General features: G+C 26.0%; 1 protein-coding gene across 3 annotated transcripts in view; it reads left to right on the top strand.

Annotated features, from left to right (window-relative positions):
* The window catches only part of LOC129965389 (irregular chiasm C-roughest protein-like), a 358817-nt gene that overhangs the window by 212408 nt on the left and 130352 nt on the right, over window positions 1-16057 (top strand). For all 3 annotated transcript variants that reach the window (XM_056079232.1, XM_056079239.1, XM_056079247.1), the window contains exon 3: window positions 3886-3992. In XM_056079232.1, coding sequence (XP_055935207.1) covers window positions 3929-3992 — 64 coding nt within the window. In that variant the 5' untranslated portion in view covers window positions 3886-3928. The remainder of the gene's footprint in view (window positions 1-3885; window positions 3993-16057) is intronic.

Genomic DNA, 16057 nt, shown 5'->3' with positions numbered 1-16057 from the left:
AATTTGAATCATAATTGCAGTGTGATGTTGTTACATATTTAATTAATACAATAAATCCATCTGTCATCCCTTCAACTATTGTTATGAAATGGTCGAACGAGATCATTATAAATTATTAACTGCTAATAACCGATTTTTACAACATTAAAAATTTCGTGAGTGTAAACGTATTCACTTACAATAGCACTTTAGCATCTTTAATGTTATTTTTATCAAATTTGTAAGAGCCTTATTTTATACGAAACATATATATATATTTACGAACAGACTTCTTTATTTTATACGAAACATCAAAATAAACTATTAACATTTCACAAATTGAAGATGTTTCTTTTACTTCAATTTATTGCCTTTTAAAGTTCCAAAACGCATCGAAATCGTATGTTATATATATTTTCTTTTGCTTTTAGATGAATAATGCAAATATGTATTCTGAGCAACTAAATAGAACATTTCATATGTAACACTTTAAACTGGAGAAAATAAAGCATTTTCGTTTCTCTATTATTTACCTGAAGAATAATTTTATTTAATAAAAAGGCAGAAACACAGTTGTTGAAGTAGAATTCAATCTTCAAAGAATATAAAAGGGAACATTATATTTTGAAAGCTTTCTTTAGTAGCATTTCTAACCATTGCCGTCATAAATTCTATAGCAAATTGCTATAGCAGAAATCTTCAGAATGTTGTGTAATACTGAAAAGCAATGTTCCATTCTAGCAAGTTGCATGAGGTAATGTTTATTTCGCTTTTTTTATGGAGGGAATTTCAAAAATATATTAGATTTAAAAGAAGTAATATATTTACCGTTTTGATCATTGGTTCCTTTCGTGTTAAAATGAAACCTACCATCAAAGCAGCATATGGTTCAATTAGCACGTTGATAAATTTAATTACTTTTGGCCACCCAAACAAAATTATTTTCTATATAAATTTTCAACAGTATAATTTCCTCATAGAGCTTTATTTCAAAGAATGTGTAGGGGCACCTCCTGATTTGCTCAAAATATTGTGAAGATTACCTGTTTTTTCCAGCGCTTCATTAAAAATTGCATTGCAGTATAATAAACTTAATTTTTATGTACATAAAGCAGATAACTATATTTTTACTGCTTTGTTAAAATGAAGGTTATTCAAATTATTTATTAATTGTAAAAAATAATTGCGGATTATGCACATTAATTTCGTTTAAAAAGGTAATGTAGAGATGAGAATAATAGTTTTATGTATATTTATTTTTTTATGTATTTTTATTTTTTATGCTAAAATCAATAAAAAAAATTAAAAAAAATAAAAATAAAACGTTATCTATTTCTTATGTTTTTTTTTCAATGATAGATTTAATTCAAACTCAACGATTCCATAATTTCATCTTTTTACAACAAATCATAAACCTAAATTCAGAAATGATTGAATAATTTAGTATAAGCGCGTTGAAAAAAAAACGATTGATTATACAGATAAAAGTATATTTCTTCTGTAAAAAATATTTATTGAAAGAAATATTTACTTCATGCTTAAACTTACTTCGTGCAATGTGCGAAAAATTTGATAAACCTTAGTAGAATCACATCATTATTGAAGAGCTTAAGATTCAATGAATAAAAGTTTCGAAAATGTCTAAAATATTCTTTCAAAGCATTAGATCAGTATAAAATCTTGTTTAGGTATCTCGTAAATAAAATTGAAAAGAAATGTCTCATTTTTTATTTCCCATTTCTGATAAATGAATGGATGGGATAAATTCCACAAAACTAAAATTTACATTTACATGTAAAATAAAAAATAAACAACAAAATACAATTGAGGCCATATGAGAAATGCAAGCAATTGGAAAAGAATTTCAACTGTTTTCAGAGCGACTAATAAAAATGCAAGAAATTATAAATTTTAAAATAGTATAACGCACATTATAAACCATGACATGAAAAATCGAAAACGTTTTTGTTTATTTTGATTTAGATAAATATGTATTGCTTTTGCAAAAATGTATTCATTTTGGAAAAATTTGCTTCCATTTCAATATTTTAAAATATTAAAAGAAATAAAGTTACACTTTTTCTATATTTTGTGTTTTTGTATAGTATATATATCATTCAATTTCAGTTTTTGAGGATAATGTTGAATTTAACGAATATATATCAAATTTAAGTATATGAAGAGTGGCCAGTTAATATTTATTTAATATATGCCTAATAGTATAAAAGTAATAACACAAATTGAATAAGGAAGAATCAGCATAAACCGCGTATGTTAAGGATTGTTATAAAATTTATGCATTCCCAGTGGCAAGGAAATTCAATTATAATAGTTTCCTACAAGGCTGAATTTCACAAACGTAAACGTATTCGTAGTTTTATTGTAATGCATTATCTTATCTCTTTTTCAGCAACAAAATGAATTTTATATTTATTGATGTATTTCAATGAAGTCCATTTCTTATATATTATTTTTATGCAACGTAATTTACGCATCTTCCATGTATCATTTATTTCGCCGCAAAATTTTTCTTTACTGTTGCATTCAACCAATCAGAATATTTCATGAAGGTTAAAATTGAAAAGGAATATATGCACAGAAAAATCTCTTATCTAAATACATTTCATTGATTTTTCAATTAGTCCCGGAGCAATCTACTGAAAGAGAAAATGTGGGATTTTTAGCAGAACGATAAAGATTTATAGCATTGTGGTTTTGATTTATGTCCCAGCAAATCGAGAAATAACGAATGTTTAAATCTGAATCACATTTATTAAAAATAATAATATTTTAGTATTTCAAATTTAACTGTAAGATACGATGTAAAAATTTATTGTAATACTTAAATTTCAATATTTAAAATAGATATATTAAAATACTTAATATCATTCCAACATATTAACATATTCCTTTAATATACGCTTGTCACTGTTTCATTTTTTACAAAAATTGAATTCGATATTTCTTAATAATGTTAATTTCATTATTTATATTTTCATTATGAGGAATTATCACCTAATTTTTATTCAAAATATTTTCCTTAATTTTGTTTCATTGTACGAGATATAAAAGACAATTACCTCAAGTGTGATCAAAACATAATGTAAATGTAATTAACTGGCAAAATAAATTGATAATATAGTTGTTTTTGTATGAAGCACATATTTTTTTTTCAATGTAGTTCTGAAATCCTTTTAAATTTTCTCATGTCTATCTTATGTGTTAAATTCCAAACATCTTCCCAAATAAATAGAAGAGTTGAACTGTTGGAATTCCAAAAATATGAGATATCGGATAATCGTTTAAGATAATAATATAGTTAAAACCGAATAAAAAATGACAATCTGATAATTTTTTTTCGTTTTTGCTGCTTTAAAAATGAATTATTTTGAATTCAGAATCATAATGTTAAGGAAGCTATGTCTATTATATTCACATATTTATTGCATTAAAATCTCTGAAAGTGTTCATTGAATGATAAAAATCCGCTAAATTTGCATTAATAATACAACAATTTTAGAAATCAAAATTTGTTACGGTTTATAAATAATTATTCCAAGCAACGTAGACTCAGAAACGTAGACTCGTTTATAAAATCTTGTCTACACAGACGCACAAAAAATCATTTGGCAAGAATTTATTATTTGGAGATAAATGAAATGACGAAATATAAATTATTTATTTCAAATTTACTGTATTCTTTCAACGCATACAGATGCTTATTTATCTGAAATCTTACTACATAAATGCTGTTTCAAATTCACAATATATTCACTTCAACAAACATAAAGAACAATTTTTTAAAATTAGGAATACACTTTTATTTTAGTTTGGGATATTTTTTTTTCTTTAGACAATATTATTTTATACTGCTGGTGAATGCTCACTATGAAATTTATTTTTCAGGTAGTACTATTGCTCACTCTTTAAAGGCAATCAAAATTTTATTATGGAACTTCTATGGCTGGTGGTGCTTTTTCTTGTACAGTATGTGTCCAAAGGAATTTTAGCAGGTAAGTGTGAACGGTTGGTTTCTTCTCTTCAGTACATATTAAATTGTCTGAATTCACGTTTATCATCTGAAAACGATTTTTTACAATTTCTTTCCTCGAAATTGCAAATGTCAATTTCGTATTTGTCAAAATTGCAAATATTTATATCTTCAAAAATACATAATTTCAACTGTGTTTCAGAAAATTGTTCCACTAAAATTATTATTATTATTTTTATTATTTTTTGTAAAACGATAAAATTGATATTCCCGATTATTATGGTCAGTTACAAGATATAGCTAACATTATAATGACTTTAGTTTTCATCCATTAAATGAGAATATGTTTTTTAATATTAAGTTGACATTATTTTGGTACTGCACAGAAATTAAATTTGAAAATAACTTCTTCTAATTATATCAAATGAAAATAATGATTTATTACGAACAAAATTAATAAACGGAAAAACAAATTTGTGGCTGTGCAGAATAAAAAAAGAGGTTTTAAAAGATAAATATTAATCTTATTTACTTAATAAAAGGAAAGTAATATAGATATTTTTAGTATTTTCAAACATTCAAATGTTTGAAAATACTGTATTATATCTTTATTAGCAAAAGCTGTATTAAATACAAAAAAAGTGTTTTGAACATAGGTATGGAAAAATTAACGTTTTTCATAAATGCAATCTTTATAAAAATTAAAGCGATTAAAAATAATATTTATTCAAAAAAAGTTCGTATTTAAAAATAAGCTACCAAATTTAAAAGTACCAAGTAAATTATATAGATAAACTTTAAAAGCTATTAATACTCATCTGAAAATTATTATTTATTGAATGTAAAATGCGAATTTTCATTTATTTTTACTTTTTTAGCAGGATATTAATAATTGTGGAAAGCATAAAATGGTCAGTGATGCATTTAGTGCATTTATTAAATAATCCCTGTTATGATATATCAATTTCAACATATACATTATATTTTTCACAAATTTATATAGCAATTAAAAAAATAAATATAGTTTTCTTTCTATAGTTTCCTAACTTCTGAATGCCCAATTTGTAACTCCTTCATTTTATAACTATTAGCTGAATAATGATGAATTTTAGAATATTTTAAAACACTTTTATGCTTTATAATGTATCCTTTTATATAAAAATTAAATTTTGTGATAATTTTATCCACAGAACTTTATGTTTTCTTTTTCTCTATAAATACATACTTTTTCAGAAATAATTAAAAAAAACAACTAGAAAGCAAAATATAAGAAGACGCATCTATTCATTTACCACAGATATGTTTATATGTTTACTTAAAACTAAGAACTAATTAACTAATATGAAACTTTTAAATCCATCTTCTAACAGTCTTGATAAGCTAAAAGTCTTGATAATATTTATCAAACGATGATCTAAATAACTTCTGGTTGAATTGGTGTCTTCAAATTTCTGAAAAATTAGTCTTGAAATACCTCATGAAAAATATGATCTTAAGAAATAATCTTAGAATAAATGAGGAAAATGTTATATTTTATCCGAAAATGAAAAACAAAACAAGAAAATAATTCTCGTTATTAAATTTCAGTTAAAATTTCGAGTTAAATCTTTTTTTATATAAATATATAGTTTGAAAGACTGTATTTCTTATAAATAGTCTATTAACGCATGCATTAACATTTCTTTTAAAAACATTATCGGTGATTTAATTGCATTTATGAAATATGGTTGTATATTTAATGCTTTTACTCCCTCTCTTGATATATATATATTGCAAATTATAGATAAATGAGGAGTTATTTAATTTATTAAATTTGCATTTGTTAGTCTTAATAAATTATAAAATGCTTAGTTAGGGGATATGGCGAAATTTAAACTTTCTGAATTAAAAATGAACAAATATATTTAAAAAATATTTTTAAAAGTATTTCAAACTATACGTTAAAAAAATTTCTAACTTTAGCATCTTTTCTAAAATTTAACAATTTCAAATTTGCAGAGTAAATGTAAATGCTCATTGTCAAAAAATGAAGACATTTTATTGAGTTAATATTTGATTTTCATTGTAAAAGGATATAGGAATAAACTATTGAAAAAGTATTTTTTTTAATTCTTTAAATGCAAATAAAACTATGCTTAAACGTTCTGAACCAAAATGCAATTCATTTACTTTTTTGTAATAATTTTCTTCCAATCAATACAATTTTTGAAATGTATCATATGTTATGCTTATTGAAATTGAAATCATTAATTTTATATGATAATCTAGAATGTCTCAAGCTTGCATGTATTATTTCTGATCCTGCAAGCAAATTAGAGATAAGAACAGTTCATTCCAACAAAATATTAGTAAATTTTTGGATCAAAATCTAAACGACCAAAATCTTTCCAAAGTATGTTGACTGATATTTTATATATTTATGAATTCTTCCTCCATCTGTATTCTGTGGTTATTGAGGTTACTCCATTGTCCTCGTTCCGTCATGCTTCCTCCGAAAAGATTGAAATCTATTTGAGTTATCGATCAGTTCTACAATATTCCTCAACTGAATTTCGAAATTTGGAAGCAGCGGAAGGAAAGTAACAGCATATTTTCATCTTTCTTCACATTTGGAGGAGCATGGAAAGGGTATTGAATTTGAACGTCACTCCCTCAAAACTCGTCGAGAACTGAAATATTAACTTTTGAAAAATACTACTTCCTCTCTGAAATGTGGTTCAATATGAAGTATTTTTCACCTTATATGTCTCCAAGTATAATCCTTTTGTATGAATCATATTTATAACAATGGCATCGGTTAAAAATCAATTATGTATGAGTAAATATTTAGTTTTATAGAAAACATGTGAGTTTAAACAATGTGAAATGACAATTAGAGTTTAAAAGTCCAATTGTGATTTTTTTCAAAATTTTATATAGTTGTTTTTTTTTCCACGTACTAAATTTCTTTTTCTCAAAAACAGATATTCTTGTGAGACAAAGCAGATTTTGGTGTTGTAGTTTATTAAAATACGCAAATTATGAAGAATTAAAGAACAAAGCTTCTTTTTTAAATTTATATAAATATTTCATCACGTATTATATATTTATTCCATATAAGGGATAAATTTATAGAAGTTCTATCTATTAGAATTCAATATTCACTTGATTCTTAAAAGAATAAAATTTTAACACAAAAAACTTAGGAAATTTAAGTTGACTACATTAAGATGCATTGATTGGAAATAAATTTCAAGGTATGAAATTAATATATTTCAGGCTTTGTACAGTGATATTTCTTTCACTTAACTTCCGATAAATATTCGAAAAATTGATAGAATTTTATTACCTAATTTAAGTTGATATAATTTCTTTGCCTTAATATTTCTAAGTTGTAAAAAGAAATCATCATACGTTACGATTACTGAAAGTCAAATTTTTATTAATTAAAAATTATATATTATTTTATAATTCTTATATTTTTATTAATTTAAAATATTATTTATTAAGAACAATTATTTAAAAAAAAACCGTCGAAGGCCATGATTTTGACAGCTAATATAAAGAGAATTTATTATTCTGTCGGTTATATTTTTTATTTTTTTGTTCTCTTTGTATAAACTCCTTGTGTGCCAACAAGTATACCACAAGTCTTACAGATGTAAGTCAGTACGCAATTGACAGTAAAATAAATTTCAAATATAAGGTCGTAGGCACAAATGCAAAACAAGAAAAAAGAAAATAGGGGGAAACAAGTAGATACACAAACAAAAGCAAAAATGAAACAAAATTGCTCACATAGTAACAGAAACATACAGTAAATGATATAAAACTATTGAAGAAGCATGATCAAATAAAATATTCAAAATACAAATACAAAAGTATATATGCAAATATGTGTAAGCAAACACACTGAAGTAAAATTTAAATCATACGGGGAAAAATACTATTAATATATGTACAAAAGGAAATGAAAGATGATTTACACTGTACAAAGGCAGATAAAAAAGGAGGCCAAGCTATATTGTCGGTTATATTGTGGTGTAAATTAATTAGGGCAGATCTAGTCAATCTGATTATTGTAAGTTTCTTCACAAATGTGATATAATAAAATCATTTTTTTTTGTTTATTAACAAAAGATAGATTATATCTTATATCTTGTGAATTTTGTGGAAAAGATCCCTCACTTAATATAAAAAGTACAAGCACTTTATTCGTACTTCTAAAATAACTAATTTAGTTTTTTTTTACTTGTTAAAATTTATGTTTAACTTGTTAAAAATGTTAAAATTTATCTTAAAACAGTTGAACTGATCTCACACTGAATGTCAAAAAGGCCGAAATATGCAAACATGTGAATGAGAAAAGTTTATTGAATTTAAACAAACTTATCTTCACAAGGTTAAAACTGAATTCAGTTTCACAATTTTAAATCTTAAGGGAAGGACGTACATCTGATCAATAATTTGTGCAAGGTGAAGCTATTTTGCTGCTCGATTTCTCAAGACAGATGATATGTTCTTAAATGCATTGGAGACTAATATCCCTTCTAACAATCTCGAACACAGATGAGTTTACGAACTCATTACAGATTCAGAAATACTCCCTGACATCAAATATTCCTCTGCGAACACATGTAGAATGAGGTTTCTCTTAGACATACTTGGCTGAAATCACGGAGGGTCAAAAACAAGAAAACAACGCAGTCCTGATTTTAACAATAATTAGTCCCACGGGCATTTCCCTGAATTCCTTTTGCGATTAGTTTCATCCTGTTATTAATTCCACGTGGCATCATTAGGTAGTAACGGTGCCTTGAGATAGCTTGGTCATGAATGAATTTAACATTGTGCAATATTCAGTCTTTTGGAACGATCGACCGTTTTGTTCCGTTGCAGCTAATCCACAGAGACGCATTCTCGGACTCGTAATCACACGACAAAAGCGGATAAATCTGGAATGCTAATACCGAGGCTTAACTTGATGTTTATTGTGCTTGTCTTTATACATTCAACGAAATTTGAATGATTTCGCATTTATGTAAAATCTGGTACTTCGTGAATAGTTAGTATTTTATGACATAAATGTATAAGATTTCATGAAATGTAATAAATATTAGAAACATAAGAACTACACTCAAAATGCAGGGTTTTGAAAGTTTATTTTAAATATTTAAATCCGCTTTATTATATTATATTAAGTCTTTAATATAGTTGTTAATTTCAATTAGTACCAGTTGAATATCAAAAAATTAAACATTAACAATAGCTTTAGCAAAATTAACATAGCCGTTAGTATTAAAATAAGACAAAATATTAGTATTATACTAAGAAAAAAAAAATCTACTGCCACTGACTAGTAATAAGCATTGGGGAAATGAAATTTATGTGATAAAATGTAGTTACTTTGGCTATTGGGTTACCAGTAGGTTTCAGAACAGTAACCATTCGATTCATTGAAATGCTTTGTTTCCAATATACGAATGTACAATTCGTAATGTTCTTTTATAACTTCAAGAACATTACGAAACATTTTATAGATGCAGTGTGTATATTGTAATTTTGATATGTTTTTTCCGAGATCACAGTAGCTTATAACCCTTGAATAATATAAACATCTAGAATTTCAATGATTTTGAATAGTATTGTTTGGAGTTATAGCAACAATGTTCACCTTAGTGTTTAAACAACTAATTTGCCATGTGTGTGATCTTGCAACTTCATTCTTTTTCATGTCATTATTGGACTGATGCTTTGCAGCTTAAACATGGACACTTAATATTAATATCTGATGACAGATGTGCCACGTAGCAGAAAGTCTATGAAACGTACACGCCTATGATTTCTAAAGAATGTTACTGTCAATTTGTCAACTGTCAACTTAACCTAACGCATCTTCGCTTATTTCGAAATACAGAAGTATTCAGGAATGCTTAGATAGGTTCAAACATGGCTGTTGAGATAGTATAGAATGACATTCATTGTTTCGTGGCAAAACCAGAATTATAAGTAAAGAATAAGTAAAGTGAAATATGATCTGTATTTTCAGTTAAAAAAAATCTTCATTTCATTAGCTTGTCATTAATGGGCCACAGTTCTTTGTGCGACAATTTTTAATTACCCTGTATAAACTTTTTATATGTACTAAGTAAAAATTATGATACTTCATTGTATTTGAATTGATATTTAAACAGTAATAAATTATTAATATGATCAACTAGTTATTAAACAATTGCATTTATCTCATGATGTTCTATAAATACACCTATTTTAAGGATATTTTCTAATTAACATTCTTATTATGATATTATAGAACAAAATTTCCGTTTTAACTTAAAATATCAAATATAAAGCTGGATTGTATGTCTATGTTTAAGATTACTTTGGTGGTACACTTCATGGATACTGTTAAACGTTATTAATAATACTTATACTTCACTTTTTTCTAAACAATATTTTTATAAAAATAAGAATTTTAAAATGAAAATACCGAGAAATTGCTAACGTCTCATCCTATAAGAAAACTCATTTTAAAACATGTATTTCTGATCTAAATATTTTAAAATTCCGCCTATCTAAATTGCATCTAGTGATAATAAAGAGAAATGAGTATATACGGTTGATGGTCTAGAGAGTGTACCATTTAGTGAAGAGCTAATATATTTAGTACAGATATACTTTGTAAGGTGCAATTGAATATGTTGGGGAATTTTTATTAAATTACCATAAAAATTTTAATTAATTAAATCTGAAATAGAATATTCATGTCTTCCCGCTACTAACCCAAATAATGATCATAGCTTATAATGAAAGACTATATTTTTAATCATACCAGTTTTATTTCTTTTCAGTTTCTCCAAATTTTATTAGAATTTAATAAATAATTGAACTTTTTTAACAATAATTTTCTTTGTTACATTGTAATTTAAATTGTTTACATTATTTTATCAAGTATTCAAACATGTCATCGTTTTCCTTCGTTGATTGCGAAATATGAAATATTATGTTTATTATCTGCACAGGAGGAATTAGAATATAAGATTATATCACTTTGAAAGACAAAGTAAATTTGAAGTTTTATTCCATGGGATTTTAAAATTTTAATTATACTATTATATCATGAATCATGACTTTAATAAAAAGCTTTATTTTTACAACAAATGAGACAGGTACGGAGTTATTAAAATTATAAGGCAATGGCATGTATCACAATATGTAGCTTAAAAAAACTTTGTTGAAGAAATCATGGGCATAGATATAAATAAGCGATTTCTTTGCAATTAAACTTAACCAATTTTACAGGTTGTTCATTAAAAGTGACTGGTTTAATATAAAATGATTCCGTACTATTTAGACAGTTTTAAAACATAATCATAGGCGTCCAATCTCGCTTGAATTAAATATGCGATTTCAATTTCACGGAATTGCATCTCTTCTTTGAAATTCAGGCATTTCATCTTTTTTTTTTTTTTTTTTTTAAATTTATTACAAGGTGCACGTGCTCTTTGTGTCCCGTTTCAGCCAAACTTGTGTGGGAAGTAACAAGTTGTGCATCTCATTTAAAGTATCGGAAAATATTTTCATTGCGAATATTTTGAACGAAATAAAAGAGGCTGTGGGTGGAGCATAACTTTAAAGAAAAATCGGCTGGTAGGCTCCTTTTACCTCGACATCTTGACGAAAGAAAGCAAAAGTTCAAGGTTTTCTGTCGAACAAAGTTCTTTCATCTCTTCAATTCATTATCAACAAAAACCTTTAATTTAATCTTTATGAAATCAAGTAATCTTTAAGAAAGAGTGATATTTTACCGGCAAAGATAAAAAGGAATGCGTAATTAAATGCTTAAAAATAAACATCGATATTTTATAAAAAGACGAGGAAATTTTTGAGAGACTGAGAGAAAAGTTTTTTAAATAAAAGTTAATTCTATCAATAAATATTATTTACATAAAATAAATATTTCATTATATGAATCTATGATTTAGGTCGTGATGATATAAAGTTTAAACAACTTAAGCTTTGAAAGCAAGTACTTGGCATTTATTTAAATAAAAATTTAGTTGCCCCGATAGCTGGAGTTATAATATATGTGAAATAATATTTCCATTAAAAAATTATTAGCAGAACTCCGTAAATCAGTTTTGAAATTTCCAATATGCCGACATACTTTTAAATCTGATAGATTTGTAGGTTGTTTATAGTACCTGTCATTCTTTAAAAATTCCCTTTACTAGCAGACCACAGGATGGAAAGAATCCAATCGTTGGAAAAGAGATGTGGGACTTTTGAGACGGTTAAAGCGTGAGATAATAATTGTTAAATCCAGCATCATTCATTATAAAAATCACATCTATTATGCTGTGTTGTTGTTGTAATTCTGAAATCGCAAACGTTGTCAGTAGTCTTATTATTGTTTGATGTTGTCTGAAAGACTTTATAAGCGTTCAGGGGTTATCCATTTAAAAATAAAAGACTCAACAATGAACTTTGTGCTAATATCGAACTATAATTTAACTTCTGCAATACAGGGATACTTGGTGGATTATATAGAGAGTGTTTGCTTTTTGATTCTAACAGTTCTTTTGACCATTTAGGTGAAAATTAATAATCTTAACGAATAGTAATCTTAAACGAGCAAGAAATTACAATGCAAATGCTACAATGCCATATGAATTCTATATGGTTGATAACGAAGAATTACTCTAATCACTTACTTAAGAAGTATAATATTTCTTGTTAAAACCAGTTAATATTGCGAGAAATAACTGGAAAGTCACCACACTAATTTTTTGACAGACACGTTGCAAATCTACAGCTATAGTCCCAGAGTGCAGAGCTTACAAGGTATAATCATCTACTAGACGAAATCCGATGTGGCAATTATCTATATATCATTTTATTCTGGCTTACATTGAACTTTGTATAGGGGCTTAAGTTAGAGAAATTTAATTTCGGCTTTCCCGTATTTTGATTTCATGCTTATTTACTATTCAAAATTCAATTATATGCAGTTTTAATATTTTCAGATTGCTTAATTTTCAAATCGGTAGATAGTTTTATATTTAGACTAAGTTGTTCTAAGGCAAGAATATTTACGTTTTGAATGGAATATCACAGTTCTGATTTTAGATTCTATTAAAAAGGCCGCAAGATGATCATAATATAATATCAAATATTCTCTTTCAATCTTTGAAACACCATGACATTTCACAACATTTATAATAAGATATCCTTTTATAAAAGCACTCTTTTATAATAAAGAATTCAATTTTTGAATATAAACCATCAAGACTGAAACTTCTATCTCCACAAATTTCCGTTTCAAAGAGCTGATGAATTGTCATGAATTATATATACTACAAGATTATGAATAAAAAAAATGAAAATTATTTTAGAAAAATAAATCGTTTAATGTAAAATTTATTGTATTACCCTTGTGCTTCCCTCATCTTTGATGAGAGATCATGGGAATTTATTTGTTTCATGTAGAATCATTTTAATAGCAATCGGCATTTTAATATTTTTCTAGTTTAATTTCTTATAGGTAAATACAATGAATGCAATTGATTGAATAGTATTATGTATTATTTCGCACATGTTTTGCAATTCTTTATTAGACCTAAGCTATGTAATATTTATTTTAATACTGTTTTTAAATTCGATGTATGATTTCTGATTAACGGTACAGTGTTTAATTGTTTAAGTGTTTTGGTGTCAACACGTATACTCAAAAGTCAATAAAATTGATATTTGAGATAAAATCCTTATTTATATTTATGTTGGCAAACATTCTAGATGACATACTTTAACTGATTATGCGTGAGGTAGTATTGTTAACTTAGCACAACCTAGTTATATTATCATTCGGCTCTTAAAAATATGCAAATGCTACTGATGAATTTTCGTATTTTTAATCATCGGAAGGGAAAAACAGCAATACTAAAGTAAATTCATTGTTTTACAAATAGTGAACATTCCTCTTTAACAGAATTAAAGTCCATTAGGTTCATATGCATGATAGATATTTCAGGGAATTGGATATAAAATCTGAAATTCTCTAATTTTTAAATCAAAATTCAGTTACTACGCCACTGCGGGCTTTCTCACACGTAGATTCAGGCAAAATTCCACTTAGGATGAACTGAAAAAATACTAATATATAAAATAATGAGACAATAGTGTTTTAACAAATACAAATCCATGAAAAACAATATTATGTGTAATCGCATATCTCTTAAACATGTATCTGTAATTCTTGTTCTAAAACTGACGTCACTTTAAGCACAGTGAATTAATCGAATACATTTGCTGTAATAAACTATCTTCATATTATCCTTTTCTATAACATCCATACTCGTATTCTTTGATTTGATTTTGTTTCTTGAAATGATTATTCTTAAAACAATTTGTAAAGGAAGCTTCTTTTTATAGAATTTCCTTTCGTTAAAAGACAACCGTTGCTCCTCTGCTTTCCGGTCATAAACACTAGTGCTATTTCAGGAAGAATTTCTATTATTTCTACTTCAAGTTATGACCTGCTCTTCCAACACTATTGTTTCTCGAGCGTTGACTGAACTTCGATTTCCGGAGAAATGTGTGAAACAACATTATTATTATTTAAATGTGTGAAACAACTTTATTTATGTTTAGAGAAAGCTTTGAAATTCATTTATTCATGGATTTTGTGGGCTATATTTAGAAAAGTAGTTCACACGCAAAATAAAAGTTTTAATCTGAATTAAAAGTGTGCATACGAGTGATAAGAAGCGCATTGTTGTAAGAACTGCTGCTTGCAATCAAACAATGCGTTTAACTGAACTTCATGAGCAAAAGCTTTGTTTATTCTTGTATTTGGTGACAGCGGAAAGCTGTATTTATCTTTTGTTGGATTGAATTTCAATGCAGATTCATTGCAAGTAACTTAATATCTATTAATTAATTCTACAAAAATTTCAATGAACAAGATATATTTTTATTTAAAAATAAGTTTATAAAAATACTCAGTGCTCATAAACTCCATTTAGAGTCTATTTTGCAACAAAGATTTCGAAAAACTAAATTAAGGGACTAAATTTCACTCCGTTCTGTTTACTGGAATGAATTTAGTCTAGTGAAATAGAAGGAAAAGTTTATTGATTTTAAACACTTGTTTTTTTAAAAAAAAATCAGTAATTTTTATTAGTCAGATTCCTAAAAAGAATTTAGGATTTTTTTAAATGTTTCACAATATGCAAAAGATTAATTTTTATGACAGAGTTATATTCATCTATTGTAAATATTTTTTTATATATTCCTGCCTATTAAATAGAATCTCTGAATTCTTTTCCTTCTTTCGTTCAGTTCTAATTTTATGCTTTCATTTTTTCATTATATCTTCATCATTAAAAAAATGCTTATTCAAACAGTTTTAACTCTTTATAATTAAAGATAATTTATTTGCGAACTTGCTTTTCATTATTTGAAATCGAATTACTCTCAACAAAATTTAAATATATTAATTATTTCATTTCCTGTGAATTGTTTCATATACTTCTATAAATTTTAGTATGCCCTTTTACTTTAATACATACCGCTCAGTTATGTATCTACAAAACATCACGTTGTTTGTTCTTTAAATGTTATTTATTAATTTATGATTTTAGAGTTTGTGATATTAAAGTAGTGACAAAATAATTTTAATCATTCTAAAGAAAAAAAACCCGTAAATGTTATGTAAAGTATGGACTATTTTTCTGCATAAAAGTTTATTTTTATTGTGATGCAGAAATTGTGCATTTTTCACATAAATTTTAATTAACTCAAGTATCCAATTAAATTGCTCTTTATTACTTCAATGTCTCAAATCTTAATAATAACACTTTGAATAATGTACACATAATATTGCCTTTATTAAATGAAAATGAAAAAATAATTATTAATAAAATAATTAATATATATTAATTAATATTGTCAATTTAACTTTTATTATATTTACTTCTCTTTTTAAATAGAGAGGAAATTAAATGAGAACACAATAAATGCATTATAAGCGCAAAGTTTTGCTAAATGAATTTTTTTGGCTATCTCACAATATTTCTACAGAATAATTTAAAAACTCACTTCAATTTA

The sequence above is a fragment of the Argiope bruennichi genome, chromosome 1 (assembly GCF_947563725.1).
Source record: "Argiope bruennichi chromosome 1, qqArgBrue1.1, whole genome shotgun sequence".
Classification (NCBI taxonomy): Eukaryota; Metazoa; Arthropoda; class Arachnida; order Araneae; family Araneidae; genus Argiope; species Argiope bruennichi.
Note: the sequence above shows the minus strand (reverse complement) of the source record. Positions and strands in the feature narration are given on the sequence as shown.